This window comes from Panthera uncia, chromosome B4 (genome assembly GCF_023721935.1).
Source record: "Panthera uncia isolate 11264 chromosome B4, Puncia_PCG_1.0, whole genome shotgun sequence".
NCBI lineage: Eukaryota > Metazoa > Chordata > Mammalia > Carnivora > Felidae > Panthera > Panthera uncia.
Window position 1 is genome coordinate 97,751,910 of NC_064809.1, and position 27,428 is coordinate 97,779,337.

General features: G+C 36.6%; 1 protein-coding gene across 2 annotated transcripts in view; it reads left to right on the top strand.

Annotated features, from left to right (window-relative positions):
- Positions 1–27,428, top strand: part of ZDHHC17 (zinc finger DHHC-type palmitoyltransferase 17) — a 91,583-nt gene that overhangs the window by 18,620 nt on the left and 45,535 nt on the right. Inside the window, exons 2-6 of one of the 2 annotated variants that reach the window (XM_049627440.1) lie at positions 4,514–4,609; positions 7,851–7,954; positions 15,640–15,762; positions 23,709–23,786; positions 24,384–24,528. In XM_049627440.1, coding sequence (XP_049483397.1) covers positions 4,514–4,609; positions 7,851–7,954; positions 15,640–15,762; positions 23,709–23,786; positions 24,384–24,528 — 546 coding nt within the window. The remainder of the gene's footprint in view (positions 1–4,513; positions 4,610–7,850; positions 7,955–15,639; positions 15,763–23,708; positions 23,787–24,383; positions 24,529–27,428) is intronic. The other variant, XM_049627441.1, reaches the window with a different exon arrangement.

A 27,428-nucleotide genomic window follows, 5' to 3' on the forward strand; every position in this document is an offset into this window, starting at 1 on the left:
ACTCACGGACCGCGAGATCGTGACCTGGCTGAAGTCGGACGCTTAACCGACTGCGCCACCCAGGCGCCCCAGATGTACAATTTTAAAAGATCATCTAGGGGCACCTGGGTGGCTCAGTCGGTTAAGCGTCCGACTTCGGCTCAGGTCACGATCTCGCGGTCCGTGAGTTCGAGCCCCGCTTCGGGCTCTGGGCTGATGGCTCGGAGCCTGGAGCCTGTTTCCGATTCTGTGTCTCCCTCTCTCTCTGCCCCTCCCCCGTTCATGCTCTGTCTCTCTCTGTCCCAAAAATAAATAAAAAACGTTGAAAAAAAAAATTTAAAATTGTACATCTGATTGGCACGAAAACAGACACTCAGATCAACGTAACAGAATAGAGAACCCAGAAATGAACCCACAAACGTATGGCCAACTAATCTTTGACAGAGCAGGAAAGAATATCCCATGGAATAAAGACAGTCTCTTCAGCAAGTGGTGCTGGGAAAACTGGACAGCGACCTGCAGAAGAATGAACCTGGACCACTTTCTTACACCATACACGAAAATAAACTCAAAATGGATGAAAGACCTAAGTGTAAGACAGGAAGCCATCAAAATCCGTGAGGAGAAAGCAGGCAAAAACCTCTTTGATCTTGGCCACAGCAACTTCTTATTCAACACATCTCCGGAGGCAAGGGAAACAAGCAAAAATGAACTATTGGGACCTCATCAAAATAAAAATCTTCTGCACAATGAAGGAAACAGTCAGCAAAACTAAAAGGCAACTGACAGAATGGCAGAAGATATTTGCAAATGACATATCAGATAAAGGGTTAGTATCTAAAATCTATAAACTTATCAAACTCAACACCCAAAAAACAAAGAATCCAGTGAAGAAATGGGCAAAAGACACGAATAGACACTTCTCCAAAAAGACATCCAGATGGCCAACTGACACATGAAAAAATGCTCAACATCACTCATCATCAGGAAAATACAAATCAAAACCACAATGAGATACCACCTTACACCTGTCAGAATGGCTAACATTAACAATACAGGCAACAACAAATGTTGGCGAGGATGTGGAGAAAGAAGAACCCTTTTGCGCTGCTGTTGGGAATGCAAACTGGTGCAGCCACTCTGGAAAACAGTATGGAAGTTCCTCAAAAAATTAAAAATAGAACTGCCCTACAACCTAGCAATTGCACTACTAGGTATTTATACAAGGGATACGAGTATGCTGTTTCAAAGGGACACATGCACCCCCATGTTTATAGCACATTATTAACAGTAGCCAATGTATGGAAAGAGCCCAAATATCCATCAATGGATGAATGGATAAAGAAGATGTGGTATATTTATACAATGGAGTATTACTCGGCAATCAAAAAGAATGAAATCTTGCCATTTGCAACTACATGGATGGAACTAGAGGGTATTATGCTAAGCAAAATTAGTGAGTCAGAGAAGGAAAAATATATGACTTCACTCATATTAGGACTTTAAGACACAGAACAGATGAACATAAGGGAAGGAAGCAAAAATAATATAAAAACAGGGAGGGGGACAAACCATAAAAGACTCTTAAATATGGAGAACAAACAGACGGTTACTGGAGGGGTTGTGAGAGGAGGGATGGGCTAAATGGGTACGGGACATTAAGGAATCTACTCCTGAAATCATTGTTGCACTATATGCTAACTTATTTGGATGTAAATTAAAAAAATAAAATTAAAAAATAAATTGTACGTGTAATCTGTAATTTTGCTCAGAACTTCCTGATTGTTAACTACTGAGCTAGGTACCTGAGTGCCTTTGTTTGTTCGCAATTGAAGATGTGATTTGTGAATTTCTTCTTTTAGGCTTTTCAGTGTTTCTTTGCCATGATATTTGCAATTTGGTAATTAAATTTGAAACCTAATGTACACGTGCACTTGACTCACACATTTAAAAAACAAACAAAACAGCTTACAGTGCTTAAGAGGTACTTCCTCAGAATTTGCCACAGACAGGACATTTTGTGTTTGCCCTATAGTTTTCTGGAGCCAAATTGGAAGTGTGACCAGCACTTGAGCTTGGACTACTGGTGAGAAGAGTTGGCTGTGGGTGTGAAAGGCAGGAAGGAGAGAAGGTGACTTCCATAAGATTTTCAGGCCAACTAGGAGATATATTAAAAGAATGCTGGTCCGAATCCTGTAGTTGGAAGATAAAATTGAGAATCTCTAGTGAAATATGAAATTTGACTTGTTATAGTTTACAGTCCAATGGTCAAGAGAATGTTAGGGGAGGACTAAGAAGGGAATGCCTAAGAAAAAAACATCTGAGTTTAGTTAGGAAATGTAAGATTAACCTGAATGTTCAAGTGACAAGGAAATGTTTCAGTATATCAGTTTAAGTATTTTGTAGTGGTAAAAAGCATTACTTATAAAAACTACCTGTAATGGTATGAAGAAATGTAAAATGGAAGAATATAAAATATGAATACTATAATTACAGACTACATAAAAGTATTTGGACAAATAAAGATTGTACAGTAGTGTTGAAAGAAAATTTAAAAATTAGGTTAAATTAGAAAACATTTTCTCCTAAAAACACATAACTCTAGTCTGACAATGAAAAAAAATCCAGACAAATCCCAGTTGAGGGTCATTCTGTAAAATACCTGACTACTCAAAACTGTCAAGATCATCAAAAACAAGGAAAGTCTGAGAAATTATTAAAGCCAAGAGAAGCCTAGGGAGCCATGACAACTTAAATGTAATGTGATATCTTAGATGGGATCCTGGAAGAGAAAAAGGATATTATGTAAAAACTAAGGAAATCTGACTAAAATATAGACTTCAGTTAATAATAATAATAATAATAATAATAATATATTAATATTGGTTCATTAATTGTAACAAATATGGCATACTAATGCTAGGTATTCATATTAGAGGAAACTGGGTGTGTAGAATATGAGAACTTTGCATTATTTGTAAATCTGAAACTTCTGAATAAAAATCCTAAAAATAAAGTTTATTTCTAAGAAGGTAGGAAAGGGAGAAAAATACACATGCAGGCATCTATTCATCAAATGCCTGTGGATAGAAAAAAACAGTATGCCATATACATATGTATATAGTTACAAATATTTGTATACATATGGATTCCAGAGGGAAATAAAGTGAAAACCAGTTGTTTATTTATTTAGTTTTATTATTGAGAGAGAGAGAGAGAGCGAGCGCATGAGGGGGGAAGGGGCAGAGAGAGAGGGAGACACAGAATCCAAAGCAGGCTCCAGGCTCTGAGCTGTCAGCACAGAGCCTGAGCCCAATGAGGGGCTCGAACCCACAATCTGTGAGATCATGACCTTGAGCTGAAGTTGGACGCTTCAACTGACTGAGCCACCTCGCTGCCCCTGAAAACCAGTTTTTAAAGAAGCTAGGTGAGGAACAGTTTCCCACTCTAAAGTTTGTTGGAAGCAAGCAAGATTAATTTGATAGTTTGGATTGAGGTGATGGTGGTACTACTACAGTATGAGAGAACCTGTGGGTCGAATTGGATTCTTTATTAGAAGCAACAATTGTTAAAAAAAAAAAAAAAAAGAAAAGAAAAGAAAAGAAAGAGAAAGAATCAACTATCATGTAGTGTTAGCCAGGGATCCAGGACCACAGTAGAATATGTAATAAATGGGACCTGTTGCTTACTGAAAAAACTTGATTCGAAATCTTTCCATTGTATAATCAAATCATTTTTGTCTAATCTGTTAAAAGTGCAGCAAAAAAAGTTAGGAAGAGTTGTCTTGAGTGTAGTGCCATCTGCTGGCACTATTACCTAAATACATTTAAAAATCATTTTACAATCTTGTAATGTCTACTGGTTTTCCTTATTCATTATTCCCTTGGTTATATTTGTTTTGTTCTTGTGCTGTCTTTTTGTTATATATAACCGATACTCCTTTTTAAAAAATCCTTATGGTATCCATAGAATTTAATTCATCACTACCTCAGGTTTTAAGAAGTTCTCATGTTTGGCTTGTCAATTTTAGCTGGAACTTAAAAGTTAGTCAAGTGTGCGTAGACCTTTTTTCCTTTTATTTGTTCTTGTCAGAAACCCTTTATAGTGCTCTAATTTTATCTCTCTACATTTAATGGGATTAAATGTGAGCGACTCAAAATTATATAGTTAAGTACATTTCACTTCTTGATTCAGAGTCTATCCTATTAGAATGATACCTGACAGCAGACATTTACACAGTGCAAGTCACAGGCATATACTTAATCCCTGCTGGCTTGCTAATTCACTGTGTATGTGGGCTGTGCACCAAAGACAGGCAGGTAACATGTGCCTTGTAGGTAACATGTATACACCCTAGAATGCTGTTAAATTGATTTCTCCCTTTTTGGAGGGGGGCGGGGTTTGGAATTATGGCATCTTTTCATCTCTCTTGCTCCCTTTCTCTCTCTCCAGCAATTGTATTTTGCCCCCTTTGAATTCTCTTCATATCCTTTGCCTATTTTGTCAAATGTGATGTTATTCATGCTTTTCTCAGAGCTTGGTATATGGCCAGAGAGTCCAGAACAGTCAGAAGAGTCCAGGGAGTGCACACACTCCCCAAGAACAGGAAGATGCATCCTTCTCTCACCAGGTGAACCATCATTCTTTCACATTGGTATCTGTATGTTTTTATGGGGAGTGTGGCTGACCTGGGAAGCCTTCATTCATGCTGCCCTGAATTCTCTGTGTGGCCCTGTTATTTTCAGACACATTTCAGTATCATCTGCCATTAAGGAAACTATATCCTTGGCTGTATTTGTTAGCATCTTTATATCAAGCATATTAGCCTTTATGTTGGAGACTGCTAATTTTTTTTAAGTTTTTTTTTTTTTTTTTTTAAGAAAAAAAGATTGTTTTGAGAGAGTGTTGAGTGTTTGAGAGAGTGTTTTGAGAGTTTTGAGAGAGTCTGCCATTAAGGAAACTATATCCTTAGCTGTATTTGTTAGCATCTTTATATCAAGCATATTAGCCTTTATGTTGGAGACTGCTAATTTTTTTAAGTTGGTTTTTTTTTTTTTTTTTTTTAAGAAAAAAAGATTATTTTGAGAGAGTGTGCATGCGCACATGAGCAGGGAAGGGGCAGAGAGAGAGGAGGTGAGAGAATCTCAAGCAGGCTCCGCACTTTCAGCATGGAGCCAGGCGTGGGGCTCGATCTCACAAACCCTCATGTCCCCCACAGATGTCCCCCCTCCCACTGCCGCTTTTAAAAATGAATGTCACCTAAAGGTTTAATAAGTCTGGCATTTAAAAAAAGTTAACTAGATTGCACACAGACAGTTGGTAACTAGTTAGTTGGTTATATTCCATCTGGACATGTGAATAAACGTGTATTGTGGCATCTATCATCTTGATACACAAGCCAGCATTTGCCTGTACCTGCTGTGTAAGTTTCAGTTCTGTCATGTTGATTTCTCTTTGCAGCAGTGTGCAGCAGCTGAGCTCTCCCAGCTCCTCTCATTCTTGTCTACTGCGTCAGCATTAGATTGGGGAGGTGCTTTCTCATTCCAGTTCTCTTCAACAACACCAGGGTTGTAAAAACCTTTGGCTGCGAACTAGGTACTTTAAGGATCTTCATATGGCATAATTTCTTTACTCCAATACAGAAAATCACTGTGTTAGCCTTAGAAGGGATCCTGGAGGACTTGTAATCTAGTAGTTTTTAAACTTTTTTTAAAAAGCTGCTAATGTTTTTTCAATTAAAGAAATCTTATATAAAACCTCAGTATCTAAAAGGCAGGGTAGATAACAAAATGCTGTGTTTAAAGAATTGAGAGTAATGAAGCTCTTTAACACCTTGTTGTTGGTCCTTGAGGCACCTCAGAGAAACTCTGACCTGATTTTATTCATCCTTCTCTTTTTTTTTTTAAGTTTGTTGTTGTTGTTGTTTGTTTGTTTTGTTTTGAGAGAGAGTGAGAGAGAAAGCGCTCAGGTAGGAGAGCTGGAGAGGGAGAGTGAGTATTCATCCTTCTCTTTTTACAAATAAGGGACCTGAATCCTACAGTAGTGAATTGCCTCACTGGGTGTAGCCTAGATAAGAAAATGGCAGACTTTGGATTCAGTAGCCTCTCAGTTAAGGACTTTTTCTGTTACACCAAGCTGTTGCTAATGGAATTACTGCATTTCTCAGTGCTCATGATAATTGTATTCTTAATCCCCTTGACCCATTTCACCCATCCCCTCACCCACCTCCCCTCCGTAACCATCAGTTTGTTCTTAAGAGCCTGTTTTTTGGTTTGTCTCTTTCTTTGCTTCTTAAATACTACATATGAGTGAAATCACGTGATATTTCTCTTTCTCTGACTTATTTCACTTAGCATTATACCCTGTCTCCATCCATGTTGCTGCAAATGGGAAGATTTCATTCTTTTTTATGGCTAATATTCCACTGTACATATATACCACATCTTTATTCATCTGTCAGTGGACACTTGGGCACTTTTATTCTTGGTGACTGAATTTTTTGGCACCCTCTTAAACTTTGCACTGCCCTTACCATGTTCTGGCCTGAGGTTGCAGTACATTGTATAGTGCTTTATGTACAGCAGGCCAAACATGCTCTGTGTTTTGTTGTCATATAAAATAAACATAATTGTATCTTGGTGCTGTGTTATATTGAGGAAGCTGACTATGCATAACAAGTTTTGTTAAATACAAAATTACAACATATTAGCTTTGAATGGGATGTAATATTCTGTAAAACTGTTTAAAATTAGGAGTGTTGACCTTTTTAGAACTATTTAAGTAGATTTACATTTTATCAGAGCTGCCCCATTGTTCCTTACTCATCTCAACATAGATGCTTAACAAGCCCTCAGCATGAAGGAGTGTAAGAAAAGATAATATCTGAAAATAATAGAAGAGTAATTTCTGTTGGTTTGTTTCTTTACCACCTTAGAGTTTATTTGGCATGTGATGAAAGTTTGAAAATTAAAACAAAAATTTAAATGTTTGTTTTTGAGAGAGAGAGAGCGTGCACGTGCGCGCTCTCGCGGGGAGCACAAGTGGGGGAGGGGCAGAGAGAGAGAGGGAGACACAATCCAAAGCAGGCTCCAGGCTCTGAACTGTCAGCACAGAACCCCATCAGGGGCTCGAATGCACAAATTGCGAGATCATGACCTGAGCTAAAGTCAGATGCTCAACTGACTGAGCCACCGACTGTGCCACCCAGCCACCCCTAAATTTTTTTTTTAAGTTTATTTATTTTGAGAGTGAGAAAGTGTGAGCAGGGAAGGGGCAGAGAAAGAGGGAGAATCTCAAGCAGGCTCCGCACAGAGCCCGATGCGGGGCTCGAATTCATGGAACAGTGAAATCATGACCTGAGCGGAAATCACAAGTTGGACACTTAACTGAGCCACCCAGGTGTCCTGTGGCATGTGATGAGGGTTTTAGAGTGTTAGATATGTACAAACTTGTTGAATCACTATGTTGTACACCTGAAGGTACCGTAATATTGCATGTTCACTATACTCAACCAAATTCAGAAATAAAAAATAGAATGCTCAAGGTAGAGGTTTTGCTGGAATAAAAGACAAATTGGTCTGAGAGAATGAGAGTTGAAGTTCAGGGTTCTGTGGAGCTAAAGATGAATTTCAGTTACAAATTTGTCACTCATCTCTATCTCTAGTCTGGCATCTTTTGTGTTTTGAGAGTATGTGCAGGGGTAGATCTATTTGACATACTTTTTCTCTGAAGAGGACATATTTCAGAATAAGGTAACAACCATTTCAATAATGAACCTTCTTCAAACAGTGCAAAGCTGGTAGTAAAATATTGAAATGTTCTCTGTATCTCTTTTCTGAACTTTTGCCTTTGTGTAATTTACTCTTTAACAGGAAATCAAATCCCAAAGCCATTATAACCATGGATATGGTGAATCTCTTGGACGGAAAACTCATATTGATGATTACAGCACATGGGACATAGTGAAGGCTACACAGTAAGTTTTTTATTATAGTTGTTTTCTTCTTTGATATCTATGTTTTAAGTAAAATATGAGCACCTGTATTTCTCTCTCCTTATTGATAATACCCTATTTGGTGTGATATTGTTTTCATACTTTAGCTCTTTTTACAGATTTACCATGGCTGATTTAAAGATTTTGTCTAGTCCAATGTCTGGGATTCCTCAGTGACAGTTTCTGTTAATTGTTCTCTGTTCCCCTCAATGGATTATACTTTCTTGTTCCTTTGCGTGTCTTTTAATTTTTTTTGTTGAAAACTAGACTGTTAAAATTATATGAGGTCACAGTTCTAATATCAGATTCTCCTGGGGTTTGTTGTTGTTATTTGTGCCATTTCTAAATTAATTCTGTAAACTATCTTTGTCATGTGTGGCCACTGAAGTGTCAGCTCAGTTAGTGGTAAGTAAATGATTGGACAGAAACTTTTTTTCTTTTTTTTCTTTTTTTCTTTCTTTTCTTTTTTTCTTTCACCTTTATGTATTTATTTTGAGAGACAGAGACCGTGTGAATGGGGGAGGTGCAGAGAGAGAGAGAGAGAGCAGGAGAGAGAGAGAGAGTCCCAAGTAGGCTCCTCACTGTCAGTACAGAGCCCCATGTGGGGCTCAAACTCACAAAATTGTGAGATCATGACCTGAGTCGAAACTGAGAGTTGGCTGCTCAACCGAGTGAGCCACCCAGGTGCCCCAGAAACTTCTTAAATCCCTAGAACCAGTAAATCCTGGTCTTTGTTGAGGGACTTTCTGTATGGTTTGGACACTCAGTACTCTTCCAGACAGTTTTCCAATGCCTTAGCCTTCATTGTTTGCTTGCCTGGAGCCTCAAAGTCAATCTGATGTGAGAGCTTAGGGTTTTCTTAGGTTTTTGTTGAATATATGCACATAACCTTATGCTTGTGCATGGCTTTCTAGATTCCCAGGAATATGTCTGAGCTTTTCAAAGCCCCTATGGATATCTCATTCCTCAGCCTTTGTTTCTTTCCTCAGATTTTTTTTTTGCCCCAGCTGTTACACATTCTCTCAAGCAACTGTGATGTTAAAACATTGGCAGTCCCCAGACAGAAGCTTTTAATCAGTTTAAGTTAGGTTCAGTAGATAAGCCTTTCAAGTGGACTCTTCTAGGGAACCACCAAACAGGTCAAACAATGACCTCTCTTTTGGAAGAAGGCTTTGCAAGAACTCCATCCCTGTTCTGCTTACTCTGGTACTAGTGTAAGGGAACCAGTGTGAGTTTGCTCCTTGGTGAGTCACAGATACACCAGGTGGAGCTGTCACATTAGTTAAACTTTATTTGCAGCAAATGAGGAGATCATGGGAAATAACTTGCAAAGCTGTGACTCCCTGACCAAGGGTGGATGGATTCCTTTTATTTAGTGTTAAGATGAATATTTAAAAAGGAGATCCTTGTCATCATATGTAGAGATGGGCATATGGTTGCACACACACCTTAAGGAAAAGGAAACCTGCCTGTATACACATTGTATGTTATGTAAAAGAGGCATGTGCTTGGGGTGCCTGGGTGGCTCAGTTGGTTGGGCGTCCGACTTCCGCTCACGTCATGATCTCACGGCTCGTGAGTTCGAGCCCCACGTAGGGCTCTGTGCTGACAGCTCAGAGCCTGGAGCCTGCTTTGGATTCTGTGTCTCCCTCTCTCTCTGCCCCTTCCCCACTCTGTCTCTGTCTCTCTCTCAAAAATAAATAAACGTTAAAAAAAAAAGTCATGTGCTCCTCCTTGGGCGGAGATTTTGGTCTTATAATGAGTAAAGGTAGTTGTCAGTCACTCTAGAGGTTATGCCACAGTCTGTGCAGGTGCGATTCAGAGGTTATGCTCAAACTGGTCTGGATGGTCTGGACTGGCTGGAGGTCCTGTCTGGGCAGTTGCTATTGCTTGAGGGGTGGTTTTGGTTTCCATTTCTGAGTTAAGAGATAAGTTGGAAAGAAGAGCTTAAGGAAAAATGTGGGATGAAGGTTGGTGAGTTCAAGCAATAAAGGTCAGGTCTTGGAGTCTAGCTGGTGATGTTGGTACCAGGAATACAAACATTTTTCAAGGCTGCTGGGGAGCAGAGAGTCTGGGACTATGATATGTTAAAATACCACAAAGTTCTCTGTTCTTACCGAAATTCAGCTGTTTTTTTGACTGAATGCTCTTTGGATTGTTGAAAGCCTTTTGTTAATTTCCATAGTTCTGAAAGCGTTAATTTTGACAGTTTTTGCCATTTTTTCATTTTTTTTGTGGAGAGACAAACTTTCAAAGGTCCTTAGTTCACTGATGTCACTCTGCCTTCTTGAATGTTATATATAGTCAAATATCAAAGCACATTGTGCCCCCTGTATTTAGCAAACCGATTACACTGTTTTACATTCGTCTTTCCTTTTGAGACTGCTTCTTTTGATATCTCCTTTCTCTCATTCGTGATTAATCTGTCTCACCTAAATGCATCATTTCCATCAGCAAATACACTCCAGTATCTTTGATCTTAAGAAGAAAACAACCACCCTTTTTTATCCCTTACATACTCTTCTAACTATTCAATTTCTTGAAAAGTATCTGTCTGTAATTTCTATCTTTAAAAACGTTTAAATTGTGAAACATTTCAATCCTACAGTGTAAAGTGTAGAGAAGAATATAACTGTCAGATTAAGCAGATGCTACTAACATTTTGCTGTAATTGCTACAGGTTGCTCAGTGTACTACTCTCTTCCTTCTCCTCAAGGGAACCTCTCTTGAAAGTGCTGTGAATTATTCTCACGAACATTCTTGTACATTTATTTCTACAAACATCTATAAAAAATATGCTATTGTAATATATACCTAAAATTTATATAAATTGTATGCTATTCTTTTTTTTTTTTAAGCTTATTTATGTATTTTGGGAGGGGAGGGGCAGAGAGAGAGGGAGAGAGAGAAACCCAAACAGGCTCCATGCTGTTGGCACAGAGGCTGATGGAGGGCTCAAACCCACGAACCGTGAGATCATGACCTGAGCCAAAACCAAGAGTCAGTTGCTTAACCGACTGAGCCACCCAGGTGCCCCTAATTGTATTCTATTTTACATATCATTTTGCAGCTTTTTTTTAAATTAAAAAAAACTGTATACCTTTAGCGATTTATCAGTATTGATAAAGACCTAATTTATTTTTCTTTGTTGTTTTTTGAGAGAGAGAGAGCAAGAGAGGGACAGAGGGAGAGAGGGAATCTTAAGCAAGGCTCTGTGCTGAGTGCAGAACCTGGTCTGGGTCTCGATCTGCTGGCCATGAGATCATGACCTGAGCTGAAATCAAGAGATGGCCGCTTAACCAACTGAGCCACCCAGGTGCCCCAAGGACCCAATTTATTGTTTAACTGCTTTGTCTTATTCTATCATTCTACTTACTGAAGGATACTTACAACTGCTTCTATAGTACTTTGTTAGTATTACAAAGATTGCATCAGTGAATATCCTTCTTCCTGTTTTCCTGAATACATAAATAAGAGTTCTAGGGTAGAAAAATCAAGTGGAATTTCTGGCTTCTTCAGAATGTTTCTTCAACCTTACCAACTATTGCCAAATTGGTTTCCAAAGTGGCTGTGCCAATTTGTACTTTAACCTGCAGCAAATACGTTCTTCTTTGACTACTTCTTGCCAAATCCTAGTTTTGTCACACTAATAATTGTTGTCAGTTTAATGGTTGTGAAATGGTTTTCTGGTTTTTTTTTTTTTTTATTTAAACAAAAAAATTTTTTTTTTTTTTTTTTAAATTTTTTTTTTTTCAAAGTTTTTAATTTATTTTTTTTGGGACAGAGAGAGACAGAGCATGAACGGGGGAGGGGCAGAGAGAGAGGGAGACACAGAATCGGAAACAGGCTCCAGGCTCCGAGCCATCAGCCCAGAGCCTGACGCGGGGCTCGAACTCACAGACCGCGAGATCGTGACCTGGCTGAAGTCGGACGCTTAACCGACTGCGCCACCCAGGCGCCCCAAACAAAAAAAATTTTTTTTAATGTTTATTTATTTTTGAGAGAGAGAGAGAGGCAGAATGCCAGTGGGTTGGGGCAGAGAGAGAGGGAGGCACAGAATCCGAAGCAGGCTCCGAGCTGTCAGCACAGAGCCTGACAGGGCTCAAACTCACGAGCTGTGAGATCATGACCTGAGCCGAAGTCAGATGCTCAACTGACTGAGCCACCTAGGTGCCCTGGTTTTCTGTTTTGATTGGCCTTTCTCTGATAACAAATAGTGTTGAATATATTTCCTATGTTTATTAGCCGTTTGGATTTCTTCCTGTGCAAACTGACATGTTAAATCTTTTACCCATTTTGAGTTCTTATGTCTTTTTTGTAATTGATTTATAAAAGTTTTGTATGTATTTTGATGGGAGTCCACAAGAAGTTAGTGGGATGTGTCCCCTTAGTGCCCTTCAGAGTCCTATTTTGCTGCTGTGCTAGCCCCTTCACACCTCCCAGACATGCAGCTCACCATTCAGTACTCCTCTCCAGTGTGTACAAACTTCAGTTTTTTTTCTGCAACAATGTGGTAGAAGTTCTCCTCTGGAAACCTGGATTTCCACAAGGCTCTCTCATCTGTAGGAGGTTGTCTAAGACAGTGTTGTCCAGGGTTCCCAGACCATTGCCAAGAAGAACTGTAACCAGGTCATGGGCCACTGCAGGATCTGTGGCTGGGGCACTGAGGTCTGTATGCCTATTACCCAGCACATGGATGGATGAGACTTCTCATCTCCCTTTTAGTGTGGTACTGGATCCCATAACTGCCACAGAGGCACTTTTGTCCATGAGTAGATGCCAAATTATTGTTGGAAGGGGGACAAAATGATGGATATCTTATACTACCCTGATGCTGACATCAGTCTGGTCCATTTCATCTTGTATAATATTTATTGTTTTAATCATTTCTTAGTCTTCACAATTGACCTAGCTATTTTGGCCTTTTACTCTCACAAATGAATTTTATTTATTTTAATGTTTATTTTTGAGAGAGAGAGACAAGCAAACAGACATAGAGTGCAAGTGGGGAAGGGGCAGAGAGAGGGGGAGACACAATCTGAAGCAGGCTCTAAACTCTGAGCTGTCCAGCACAGAGCCCAATGTGGGGCCTGAACTCACAGACCGCGAGATCATGACCTGAGCTGAAGTTAGACACTTAACTGACTGAGCCACCCAGGCACCCCCACAAATGAAATTTAGGTTCTACTTGAGAAATTCATGAGATACTCATTTGGGATTTTAATTAGAATTTCATTGAATTTGTAGATTAATATAGGGGAAATTGGTGTATATATTTGTCATAAGTGTTATTTATAGTGAGAGCAGTGTAATTAAATGTGCTTTCTCATTATTTTAGATGATTTAACATTTCATATTATAATGATATTGGAATCTGATCCTAAATATATTTTACTTGGATACTTTGTTTTAATGAATTTTTTTTTTCTGAAAAAAGATAACCTCACAAAGATACATAATTTCCTGATGGAAGAATTATAGTCTATGTTACATTGACTAAGTCACAGTAATTACTTTTTCAGTATTATTCACTAAGCAAATATTTTACTGACTTTTAACCTGAAATACCCATTTTTAATGACAGTTCTTGCAACCTATTCAGGTTCTGGCATTTTTACAATGACAATAAATGGGTTTATACGTATATGTTAGAGAATTGTGTCAAAAATTTTAGCATATCCACATGAGGAAGTTTTCATAGGTGATATATTTAGATCTTTCAGAAACTATATTATGTAATGATGCAAACATTTTCAACTATACGGTTTTTAAAAACTGTTCTCTTTATAGCAAGTTTTCTTCTAAAGTAGAAGTAGTTATTTTCTCACTGTGTCTAAAATACCCTTTTGCCTTGAAGAGGAACAGACTAAATATCTTTATCCATTTTAAGCATATATGGTTGATAGTATACTGTGCATTCATTTGCTGTCACTACCCCTCTCAGCCCCCCCCCCCCCCCCCAAGCCAGTACATTTGAAATACTTTTCTTTTTTGTTAGAGGGAAAATGCGGTTCACTTCTTTGTATGGTTAAGAAGATTTTCGGGTCATCTGGTTGGCTCAGTTGGAGAAATGTGCGACTCATGATCTCCGAGTCATGAGTTTGAGCCCCACATTGGGTGTAGCAATTACTTACATACATGCATACACTAGAAAAACAAAGATTTTCGTGGTCACTTATCTCATTTAAAATGTGAGGTAGATTCTGCTCTTCAAGGTAATGTGTCTAGTTTACTTAACGAAGCACTTGTAGGCAGTTTTCTGAAAAAGAACAAAGAGCTTAAGATACCACTATCATCTCTGAATTGTGAAACTCTTGCTCTTCCCTTTGGTTGATTACGTTGTGCACGTGTGTGTGCACATGTACATATACGGTACAGAGCCAGTGAGGGCAGCAATGTGAAGGCTCTGTTAAATATTAGTGAAGCTTGATTAGTTACCTATGGCATTAATATAGTTAGACATTTTAGTGTTTGTTTCTAGTGCCCCATTATTGCGCTACCCCTCCCCCCCAACCTCACCCTGTGGTGTGCCTTCCCCATTTTGGAGACCACTCTAAGAAATACAACTGTAGTCAAAGCTCGTTTAAATTTGTTTTTGTGTCTCATATTTCCAAGGACGTGATATTTTGTTTAGAATAAAGCTGGTGGTTCTTGAGGCTCCATGGTGGATTCTTGGTAGTTTATTGTACTGTGCTCTCCATTTTTGCTTATGCTTAAAATTTTCCATAATAAAAAGTTTAAAAACTATGTAGCCAAACAGTATTCAAAAGCTGAAAGGTGGGGTAGGATCAGGCTCTCTGCAAGTGCCTATCTTCTTTATCAAATAAAAACATCTTTCCTAGATCTCTCCCAGTGTACTTTGTCTTATGTCTCAGTGGCTTGAACTCGCAGGACTCTTTCCCTACCCACCCTACTTCCTGTCCCCACATGTCCTCTGTCCTCTTTTATTTGCCCTAAGGAATATCAAAGCTAAATTTGTAAACAAAGAATCCTGAGGCTTGTGAAATATCCTTTCTTCTTTTTGTTCTTTTAAATCATTGATGCTTTTTGTTACTGCTTTTTTGTGATTTAATATTTTTTTATTTAAAAAAAAATTTTTTTTAACGTTTATTTATTTTTGAGACAGGGAGAGACAGAGCATGAACAGGGGAGGGTCAGAGAGAGAGGGAGACACAGAATCCGAAGCAGGCTCCAGGCTCTGAGCGGTCAGCACAGAGCCCGACACGGAGCTCGAACTCATGGACCGTGAGATCATGACCTGAGCCAAAGTCGAACGCTTAACCGACTGAGCCACCCAGGCGCCCCTGTATTTTTTTAATATAATTGTCTGTATTTTTATAAGCAGCCTTAAGTGTTTTATGGACTAAGAGGTGATATTGATAAAAACAAGCAATCACTAAACATTTTATTTCTGGTATCCTTTTCTCTTCCAATTGATGAGATATTGCATTTTTTATAGATGAGACATTTAAAACAGAAAATGTTGCTAACTGGATTAGGAAAAACTGTTGGAATATTGATATTTTTAAAGTAACATTTTACATTGAGAAATCCATTTTAATTTCCAGGTATCATAATGGAGCATTATTTTCTTCTGGAAATGTTACTTTCAGCTTTACATTTGTTGTGAAATAGTAATAACAATCTTATATTTTTTTCTTTTCAAGATATGGAATATATGAACGCTGCCGAGAATTGGTGGAAGCAGGTTATGATGTACGGCAACCAGACAAAGAAAATGTTACACTCCTCCATTGGGCTGCCATCAATAACAGAATAGATTTAGTCAAGTATGTATTGTTTGTATTTTAAAGTAATTATTTATTATAAAATTATTCTAAATTATAAAAATTAGTAATTTCTAAAATTCATTGCTTTTACTTTTTATTTTTTTAATGCTTATTTATTTTGAGAGAGAGAGAGAGTGTGAGTGCAAGCGTGGGAGGGGCAGTGAGAGAGAGGGACAGAGAGAGAATCCCAAGCAGGCTCCTCTGATGTCAGCCTGGAGCCCGGCACAGGGCTCGAACTCCTGAATTGTGAGATCATGACCTGAGCCGAAATCAAGAGTCGGATGTTTAATCAACTGAGCCACCCAGGCGCCCCCCCCCCCCCGCCTTGTTTTTAAAATGTAGATTCTATGTACCTTTTTTTCCTGAAAAAAAATAGTTTTTAACATACATCAAACACTTATTTGTACAAGGTGCTGTGCTGAGTGCTCTTCCATGTATATTTCCTTTAATCTTAATTCTTGAAATAACCCTATGTGAAAACTAACAACTTTCACTGTTGTCTTGATGTGGAAACTGGAGCATATAAATAGGTTAAATAGGTTACCAGTGACATGCAGCTAATAAGTTGGAATCAGGAAATCAACAATCTAACTGGCAGCTCACGTTCTAAATGTGAATTCTTTGGGAAAAAGCTACAAAAGAAAAGGGAGCAGTCACAAAGATAGTAGGTAATAATAATCTAATTTAACTATTCATGCCAGCATAAGTAATGAATATTTACTAAGTATAAATGATTTTTATTACTTACTGCTAATCTGCTTTTTTAGTTTTAATAAGAGGCAGTTAGATAAGCAAGAGGTTAATAGAAAGTCTTTTTAGTGAATCTAGTTTAGTAGTCTCTGACAATTTGGACATAAATTCTTTAGATAAAGATATGAATCTGAAGTAAACCAGTTGCAGATGTGCAGTTATGTACAGCACACAGAGTCCAGAGACAAATAGGATATTAATGCCAGGTAAAAGAATTTTCCATTTTGAGTATGAAAGAAAGGATAAGCAAGTAATAACGAAAGCATTGAACTTGAATCACTTTCTTCCAGAGAGCATAGCTCTATTCTATTTGTTCCTTTTGTATTCTTGTATATCTCATCTTCCCTCTGCCTTCGATATGGGTCTCCTGATATCTAATTCTGTTTTTGTTTGTCAGAAAATGTTTTTATTGCATCTTTATTTGTGAAGGAAATTTTCCATATGTATAGAAATCTAGGTTGGCAGTTTTTGTTTTATTTTTGTGTTTTACTCATTGAAAATATCATTCCACTATTTTCTGGCTTCTGTTACTATTGAGGAATCAGGCTAACTATTGTGCTTTTGTGGGCTTTTTTTTTTTTTCCTTTTCTTCCCTTGGCTGCTTTTAAGTTTTTTCTCTTTGTTTCTGGTATTCTGCAGTTTCATGGTGATCTAACTAAGTGTGGATTTCTTTTTATTTACCCTGAATGAAATTGCAATGAATTCTTGATACTTCAGATTGACGTTTTCATCAGTTCTAGAAAAATCCCAGCTATTATATCTTCAGATATTGCTTCCATCCCATTCTTTTTTTGCTCTCCTTCTGGAACTCCAGTTAAACATATGTGTGACCTTTTCATTGTATGTTCTGTGTCTTTTATCCTCTTTTCTGTGTGTACTGTCCTCCGGTGTGCTTCATTCTGGAAACTTCTTACTTACCTTCCAGTTCATTTATTCTCTATGTGTAATTTGCTGTTAAATCTATTGAGTGTGTTCTTAATTTTATTTTTCAGTTCTAGCATTTTCGTCATTTTATTTTTTAAGCCTGTATTACTGAAATCATTTGTGGCTGAAATATTCAATCTTGTATACTTGGACATAGTAAATAATTATTTTATAATCTGTGAGAAGATAGCATTTGTAGTTTGTGTGGGTCTGTATCTGTTAATGTTGTTTCTTCATGTGCTGATTGTCTTTAAATATGTACCACACAATGTGTTTGAAAAATTATTTGTTGAATAATTTGAGGCCTAAAATGAGATTTCCATTTGTTTCTGCTAGGCACACCTTTAATTTCAAGGCTTTAGATTTTCTGGATCACCCACGTGGCTAAACACAGGCTAGAGCCAGGTTTATTTCTGGTTCATAATTACTGCTACAGTGCAGCTTTTTGGGGTCCCAGCCCTTGTTTTGTTTTGCTTTTGTCTGCTTAGCTTGCTTCTTGGCCAGCTTTTCTGCATCAGCAAATTGTCTCCAGGGCAGATGGTGCCCAAGTAGTTTTCTAACTTCTCCGAATTTTAACGTCTCCTGACTTTTGGCCTGGTTAATGCTCTTAATCTTGTTAGGTTTTACTCTTTAGGAAATGTTTCTTATATTTCATTGAACTTTTTTAGTTTAATGGGAGGTTTGATTCAAATTATCTTGCCTTCTAAACCTCTGTTTGTTTTTTTGGTTAATGTTATTTAAGTCAAAGTAGTGTATAAACAATTTGAAAACTCAAATAGTACTTAAAGTCTTACAGTAAGAAATAGCAATCGCTCCCTACCACCTGGGTCCTATAGCCCAGAAATAACTATTTTCAGTACTTGAGCTGTTTCTTTCAGTGTATACTCTTTATTTTATATATTTATGTTGCTACTTTTATCTAGAAATCTATTTTCTTTACAAAAATGACAGTACTTTTTCTGCTTTTTCATTTAATATATATATCTTCAAGATTTCTCATTGTCAGTACAAATAGAGATGCATCATTCTTTTTAAACAGCTGTACAGTGTTCATTTATATGGATTTAATGTATTTCATGGTTTTCCTGTTGATGGATGTTTGGATTGATTTTGATGTTTCTACCATTACAGCCAGTGTTCTGATTGCTAATCTTGGTCATATATCATTTTGTTTATTTTTATATATATCTGTAATATTTATAGGAGAAAAAAAAGAGTTTTGATTTTTTTTTTTTTATGTTTATTTATTTGAGAGAGACAGGGAGAGACTGCATGCAAGGGAGGAGCAGAGAATGAGAGAGAGAAAGAAAGAGAGAGAGAGAATCCCAAGTAGGCTGTGCACTGTCAGTGCAAAGCCTGACACGGGGGTTGATCTCATGACCCTGAGATCATGACCTGAGCTGAAATAAAGGGTCAGACTCTTAACTGACTGAGACACTCAGGTGCCTCAGATTTTGAATTTTAATAAATATTGCCCACCTTTATGCTGGTATTTCTTGATTTATCAATTATTATATATTTTGACTTTCTATTTTAGGATAACTAGATGTCCTAGAGATCCTCACCACTAATCATTCTTCCATCCTCTATTTTAGTATTAGTTAAGTCACTGTGCATAGTGTAAGTTGTGAGAATGTAAATTCTCACTGCTAAGCTCAGAAGTGTTCTATGATTATTTGTTCTTTCCTTGCAGAATTTTGATTTTTGTCTGAAGCAGCAGTTACTTCATTTTATTTTCATTTGTTTAATTTTCTCCATATTGTAACTAATCCTTCCCGTATCCCATATTGTTACAACCGTAAAACCCCTCTATCTGCCAACAGTATCACCTAATTTATCTGTTCCATTTTTGGAGTTGGGAGGGGGAAGAAATCATTCCTGGAATTCTCCACTTTTTTGCTCCAACCCCGATTATTTGCTCTTTAGAACTAACATACAGCCATTATCTTAAGACTTTGCTTTGCCATTATTCTGGGAAATCCTTTTGCTCCAATGTTGGTTTCAGTTTCCTGGATCTCCGGTTTTTTGTCTCTTTTGGGTTGCTCCCTGATTTTAGTAGAGCACAATTTCTGATAGCTTTCTGAGAGAGACAGCACTTGGGAGGTAAATGATTTGAAGTTACAATTATTTCTGTCCTTACACCTTATTGGTTGTTCGGCTGAGCATGGACTTACAGATTAAAAGTAGTTTTCTTAGAATTTTGAAGCATTACTTCATCATTTTCTTAATTCATATGTTACAATTGAGATTCTGTTGGTCAAAAAATTCACAGTTGTCTTATGTGTAAAAATAAAGTCTGAAGTGAGAAATAATAGACAAAAAGTCTAGATGCTGCCTGCCTTACAAGTGTTCCAAGCCACTTGTGGAATAGTGAGGTTATAGAGTAGTCAGTAGTTGTAGAGTGGGTTAATAATTAGTATCTGCGTATTATATCTTCAGGTGGGTAAACTTAATTTTTTATAGTGCATAATCTAGCAAGTTACTTTCCTAAAACAAACATGGTGAGTAAAGGCAGTTTTAGGTAACAACTGGTATTTATAGCCTCAAGATTACTTTTTACTACCGATCTGGAATTATACCCCCACTTAAAAACTACAGCCTATTCCTACCACAACAAATAGCATGAGCATCATATTTGCCTAGGGTCCTTGTACACATAGGTCTTATGGGAGTGGCTTGCGGTTGTTCAGATGTATACAGCACACATAGTGGGTTTGTATTGCATCTTGGGGAATTCATTGCTTTTATAATAAGAGCAGGCTTGCTCTTTGTTCCAGAGGGAGACATTACCTCATCTCTCAAGGTTGCTGGATACAAACACAACTCTGAGAAATGACCTATGTAGAAGTGGTCAGGGCCTTGTATTCTTCGTTTATACCTAGCAAGGCATATGGAAACATGAGAGACCCATGGAGAAATGTCTCTCTTAACAGTTATGTTTCATTAGCATGTATTTAACTACAAAGTGGTCGGGACACTTTCATGATAATAAGGAATAAAATAAGTATAATGTGGAAAGGAGGAGACCTTCACCTTAGCCTGGATTGTCTATAGTTCCAATGTTTTCAAGCGAAAGTCTTTATTTCTCAGCTTTACCCTAATGTAATAAAATAGAAAGGATTAGCTCAAGCTCTTGTGTTCAACAGTCTCTTGTTACCTTAAGAGTCTTCGTTAAGAGTAATAATAATAATTGTAAATAATACTTGATTATTATAAATAGTCAAGTAATACTTGAATTCAAGTCAAAGCTTTATTAAGGAACATGGGCTTTATTAAAAAATATAGGGTTCACAATTTTTTGAGAATACATTGTATGTGTGGCTTATTCTTCTTCCCTGGGAACATGTACTTTTTTTCTTTATCCTTGGCTTTGTGAAAGTTCACATTATTGTGCATTTTATTTATTTATTTACGCATTTACTTACTCACTTTATATCTAATTTATGGCCATTAAGTGGCCACTTTTAATCTGGAAACTTGCCTTTTTGGTTTAGGGAGGTATTCTTGCATGGTGCCCTCAAGAGTGCCTTTCGTTTTCTCTGTTTCCCCCCCACCCCAGGAACTTTTATTGTCAGATAATGGAACCAACCAGATTGATTTCTTTTTCTTACCATTTATCCCAAATACTTTTTATCTCCCAGTATAGCCATTGTACTTTGGGGAGATTTTCTTAATTTATATAATTTATCTTCTAATCCTTTCTTTGAATTTGTAATTTTACCAATTGCATTTTCAATTTGCAAGTGTTTTTTTTTTTTTTTTTTTGATCTCTGTCTCCTCCTCCCTTTTTAAAAAAATATTTTGTTCTTCATATCATGAGTATATCATCTTCTCTTATTTTTGGAGGATGTTAATTGTAATTTTTTGTTTTTTAAGTTTTGCTTTATGTTATCTGTTTATTTTAGGCTTCTTCTGTTTATTTGGTCTCCTTCCACATTTGCAACTTTCCTCAAATATCTAATCATATTTAGGAGAGACATAACAAAGCTGATTGGAAATTGTAGAACTTAGATCACAACAGGAACCTCTCAAATGTCTACTTCTAGAAGTTTTTCTCTGGCATTGTTCAGTGTTTCTTAGAGAAGAATTTTCTAATCTCTTTGTAGGAGGAGCTGAGTATCTATCTGTCTGCCAGCTGAACTGAGCAAGGAAAGGGGTTTGAGGTTTTAGTTGTTGTTTAGCATGTAAACTTTCATTGAATTGCTACGTTTTCAGTATAGTGTCTCATATGGTTCTCTGATTTAATTCCCTGAGTCTCAAATTTCTCTGATGAAGGTGCTCTGAATATACTTTTCAGCAAATGCTGAGTGGTTGAGTGTTAAAATCAGTATGAGCCTGAGGCTGAAGCCAGAAGTCATCATCATACAATGAAATTTAGAGATGTAAGAATGAATCTGAACTTTTAAGAGTTTGAGGTATTATTACAGTAATTTTGAAATTTTGAGGAGTCACATTTTGAAATTCAACATTACAGTGCACAAAGAAGTACTTACCTAGCACTGTCAGCTGCTTGTTTCCATCCATGTCACTCAAATGCCTGTTTGTGGTGCTAAATACTTAACTTTTGGCAAGAATGTAAGTTACAAAACAATTTTTTCAGTAACTTTTATTAACTTACAGCCAGTGTTTTTGTTTATAGTCTAGCTTCTTTACATTCTACAGAGGTAACACTTACCTTTAATCCCTTAGTCTTTCCAGGGTTTTATAAACTCTGGATTGCTTCTCATTGGTGTTCCCTCTGGAGACATTTGAGTTTTAGCTCTTTACTTTTCATCTTTCAAATACTTGTTAATATCTCTTGTTCATTGATGGTCCTATCTCAAAACCTAGGGATCATTAGTTAATACCTGCAGGAACATTCCTTGGTAACCTTCTTGTAGTATACAGGAGGCTTAAGTTTAAAAGTAAGAATTAAATGATCTTCTCAGAATTTTGTAGTTTTGAACTAGGGTCTAATAGCTATAAAGAATAACATGTTATAAAAATTTGGTACTTCTCTTCCAGTAGTTTACAATGAAAAGGCAATAAAAGTTATTCTTCTTTAGCATACAGAAAAAAAAAAAAAAGTTGTACTTTAGAACCAGTCTGGAAATCACTCATTGCCATAGCCCTAGCAAGGATTTGAAATGTGAGTAAAAATAACTCTCATGAACAAATATATTGACTATAGAGAACATAATATAAAATTGCCTTAAAAAACATCCCAGCTCTTATCAAAGTTGTTCTTTGGCTAAGCTATATTTCTCTTTGGGCTCAGAAAATCATTTTCAGCTATTATATAGTTGAAACTTAAGAAACAGTTTAGGAATAGTTAAATGTTTGTATTCAGACTAATGTCTGATATTTTGGACTGGAAATATTTTAGTCTGGAAATATTTTGTTAAGTTACTTAAACTATTTAAGAAGATACGGTAGAGTTGGGCCCTTTATTGTGTAATGTTTTAAAAACACCAGTTTAACAAATACATAAAGCAATACATTTCTGAATCAAACATATGAGTATATTAAATGTTTAAAACTGTGTACATTAAAAGTGAATGTGTTAGTGATCTAAAGCAGTAATCACTTAGAACAGTTTAAGAATCTCAGTAATATACACACATCAAGTATTTGACATCAGAGGTGTGAAATCACTTATATTCAAGATTCATTATATTGATCAGTTCAAAGTAAGCATTATGATAAGCAGCTAAGTCCTGTTCATTTCAGAAGATATCAAGATGTTATAATGTTAATATATTAAGCAGTGAGGTTGCTTTTTTTTTTTTAAAGCAACATACCTTTAAAGGCATAACAAGGCATTCTGAAGAACCTCTATGTTATACTTACAATTTATAAAATTCTTGCACGTAAATTGTTTGATTTAATCTACAGTAATTTTGTGAGGAAAGTAAAGCTCTAAAAGCTGAGCCTCTACCAATGGTAGACTAAGTGGCCTGTTCTACAACTTTTCTGTGCTGTTGCTCTTTGATCCAAGTCTTAATGGTTCTCTCACCGCCTTCTTTTTTTATAGAATTGTTAATTTGGTATTGCTGTTCTTTTTTGTAACTTTAAAAAAATTATTTTCCTTTTGCTTCTAGAACAAAAGAGAGTGATGTGTTTGATATAAATTCTACTAAGTATATTTTTTAAAGATCACAAAAGATTGTTTATCATAGAGACATAAACTAGCATGAGATCTACAATGGAAAACATTTTTTCTTTATTTTTTACATAATTTCATAAAATTGAAAATGCAAGTTGTCTAAATTATTTAAAATTTTGTCTTATAGATACTATATTTCGAAAGGTGCTATTGTGGATCAACTTGGAGGAGACCTAAATTCAACTCCATTGCACTGGGCCACAAGGTTTAAATTTGCTTCTGGATTATTTTTTTCCTTTGGTTTCTTTTTTAGTCTATAACTAAACAATTTTATTTTTTTAATGATATGCTAAAATGAATGGGAGAACTTAAAGTAATAGTTAATACCAACAGTGTACTAACGTATTGCCGTATAGTGTTACGTGCATTGGCAGCAGTTTATTGTCCCAGAATATCTTTAGGGAATTCACCATGCTGATGTTAATCCAGTTAGGTTAAGACTGAGTTAAACTTTGAGTTTGTAAATGTAATATTATGCAGCCTCTGTATATTTACAATTAAAGAAGTTGCTCAGTTTCTGAGATAATTAAGATAATATTTGAATAGGATTAATAGAATATACTAACTATTTATTACATATTTAAAGAAGTTATAAGTATCTCTAAAATTTAAAAGACTTTTTTCAGTCGAGACTTAAAAACCTTAAAATCCTAAGTATGTCTTGACATACGCCTATTTTAAAAAACTTTTTAAAACATTGGTATAATCTTTTCCACCATTATCCTATTTAAAAAAAGATCTTCCCGGAGATCCTGTTTGGAATAACTTTATATATTTAAGTGTTTATTCTTTTATGTTTTAGACAAGGCCATCTATCTATGGTTGTGCAACTAATGAAATATGGTGCAGATCCTTCACTAATTGATGGAGAAGGATGTAGCTGTATTCATCTGGCTGCTCAGTTTGGACATACCTCAATTGTTGCTTATCTCATAGCAAAAGGACAGGTAAAAAAATTACAATGGTGTGGATTTTATTTTATTTTATTTTTTTTTATTTATTTATTTTTTTAATTTTTTTTTCAACGTTTTTTATTTATTTTTGGGACAGAGAGAGACAGAGCATGAACGGGGGAGGGGCAGAGAGAGAGGGAGACACAGAATCAGAAACAGGCTCCAGGCTCCGAGCCATCAGCCCAGAGCCCGACGCGGGGCTCGAACTCACGGACCGCGAGATCGTGACCTGGCTGAAGTCGGACGCTTAACCGACTGCGCCACCCAGGCGCCCCTACAATGGTGTGGATTTTAATCAGATGTTCTTCATGGTTTATTTTGAATAGTACTCTCTGATGGATGACAGTGAATAAATATATAGTTACTTTCATATTGAGATAGTAAATGTAGTTAAGTTGAAAATAAGAAAGATAATCAAGAACCAGATAATGATCTATTAAATTGCATTTTTTATTTCTGAGAATGATAGAGATGAATCCTGGAAAGTAAGAAAATTTAAGTATCTATTTTTTCCCTTAATTACATCTTTTGAATATATCCTCTGAATTCATTTAAACTTTTTGAACATAATTTACTGGTTATTTTCTCTATTAGGTACCTCTTGGAGAAGGGGATAAATTGTTTAGGATCAGTTTCTTGGTTTCTGCTGTGTAAAATAATGCTGCTTCATACATGTCAGAAAACTTCTCATGATTTAAGGGATTCTTCCTGACTTTTTGAGTGTGTACTGACTATAATTACATTAAATAGGTACCAGTTTATAGATACCATGTTTTTGTGATAAATGTATTTCATTAAAATTAATGTTTCTCAGTTTTTGTTTCATGTGTTTTCTCTGGTCATACTTAAATATTAGTTTTATAGCTAAGGATCTCATCATAAGAGTAAGACAAATGATTTTACTTCAAGGCTATTAACATTTATTTTAGATTAAAATTTTTATGCAGATTCGCAATTTGAATAGCATTTGTCTTATGAATTCTTTTAAGATATTTGTTGTTGGCAGTGCCAAGCACTGACCCTCGTGTGTTGTGCTTATAGCTTAAGGAAAGAGGCGTAGACCGGCTACTTGCTAGTAGGGGAAGGGTTTCTGTTATGGTATTGACTACCCCCAAAAGCGGTTCTGACAGCTTTAGAACAATGTCAGCTATTCCTTGGGTTGACTGGTCTTGGCTTGGTGGTTCTTTGCCTTGTGATAATGGCTGGGGCTACAGTCGTCTGGGGGCTTAACTGAGATGGAGGATGGCTCTTCACATACCTTGTATCTTAATAGGAATGGCTAAAAGGCTGGGTCCAGGTGGAATGCTGAGATGACTAGTCCTCTCTCTTTTTGTCCATGCAGTCTCAGAATTCTTTCTCCATAGCACCCTCCACGTAGTCTTTCTAGCAGGGCAACTAGACTTCTTGTGTGTTGGGAGCTCCCAAAAGAACAGAAGCAGCTCTGCCTCTTTTAAGTCTTAAGTCTTGAACTGACACAGCAACATTTGTGCTCCATTCTGTCGGTTAATGCAAGTAACAGGGCCAGTCCATGTTCTTTGGGGGACACGTGGATGTGAATACCAGCAGGTGAAGTTTGTTGCGGGCCATCTTTGGATACCAGCTGCCACAGGAGATTACTTTTGTTCTCCCAGAGTTCCTTCTAGGCTGGGGTTTGGATCAACAAATGGTGCTGTAACCCATGATGGTGTTGTTAGTGGCTTTTTATTTTGCAGGTATAAATTTATATTCGCTTTTTTTCCTTTTGTTTTTTTAACTGGGTAAGAAAAGTGGTATAAATTTTTTTTAGTCTTTTTGTTAGCATATTGATTTTGGGTTTTGGATGTTTTAATAATCTTTTTAATTCTGGCATAGGATATTGGCTATAAAATTCTTGGGGCAGGGATTTCTACCTGTTACAGTACCTTTTGTATATAATAAATGCATGATAATAACAAATGGCAGTTTGTTTTCTTTTCCATGAGTAATTTTTTTGCTGCAAAAGTAACACACTTACTGTAAAATATTCAAACATAAGAGCACAGTATAACTTAGAAAATGAAACCCCACGTCTTCCCTTACCCACATCTCAAACTGAGATCACTTTCTTTTAATTGTTTAGTATATTTTTCCAGAATTTTTTTCCATCTATACACTAATTATAAAAGTAAACTTCTGTAGTGTTCATTACATCATACTTTGGGGTCCAAAGTCCTTCTTTGGCCTACAGAACCATGGGTTCTTTGGCCTACAGAACCATGGGTTCTCCAGCCCATCTTTTGTCATTTCCCCTCACTCACTCTGCTTTGACACACCAGTCTTCCTCCTGTTCCTTGAGTGGCTCTGCTACACTGCTGCTTTAGGGCCTTTGTGATTGATCTTACCTTCTGCTTGGTAAATCCTTCCCTCAGATAGTCACACAGTTCTCTGTCTGTTTTATTTCAGTCAGATGTTTGCTCAAATTTTATTAGTTCTGATTAGTTCCCAATTATAAGTAATAATAAAATTACTATATTTTTATTTTTTCTTTTTCTTCCCTTTCACTGACTTTAGTCTATAATACTGTTTTTCTTAGTGTTAACTTCTTTCTGGTAGATATAAGTACATTTCCATTACTTGATTTTTTTAACTATAAGTAATATCCTTGGACTCATAGCTATTACAGATTAGGCACTCTTCACACTTTCTTTCCAACCTTCTTTTTCCATTTTTGTCTTCATTTTTTTCTCCATTTTTTTGTTAATTGTATCAGTTTTACATTCTTAGGGCATAACATTTCCATTTAGTTTGTCATTCTGTTCCTCACATTTGTTTCTTTAGCTCTATTGTTAAAACATATTTAGTGTTCACTACCAATTCTTTTGGATGATTTTCAGGAGAAAAGGGAAAATGCTAAGTTATGGAGCCCTGTTGATCAT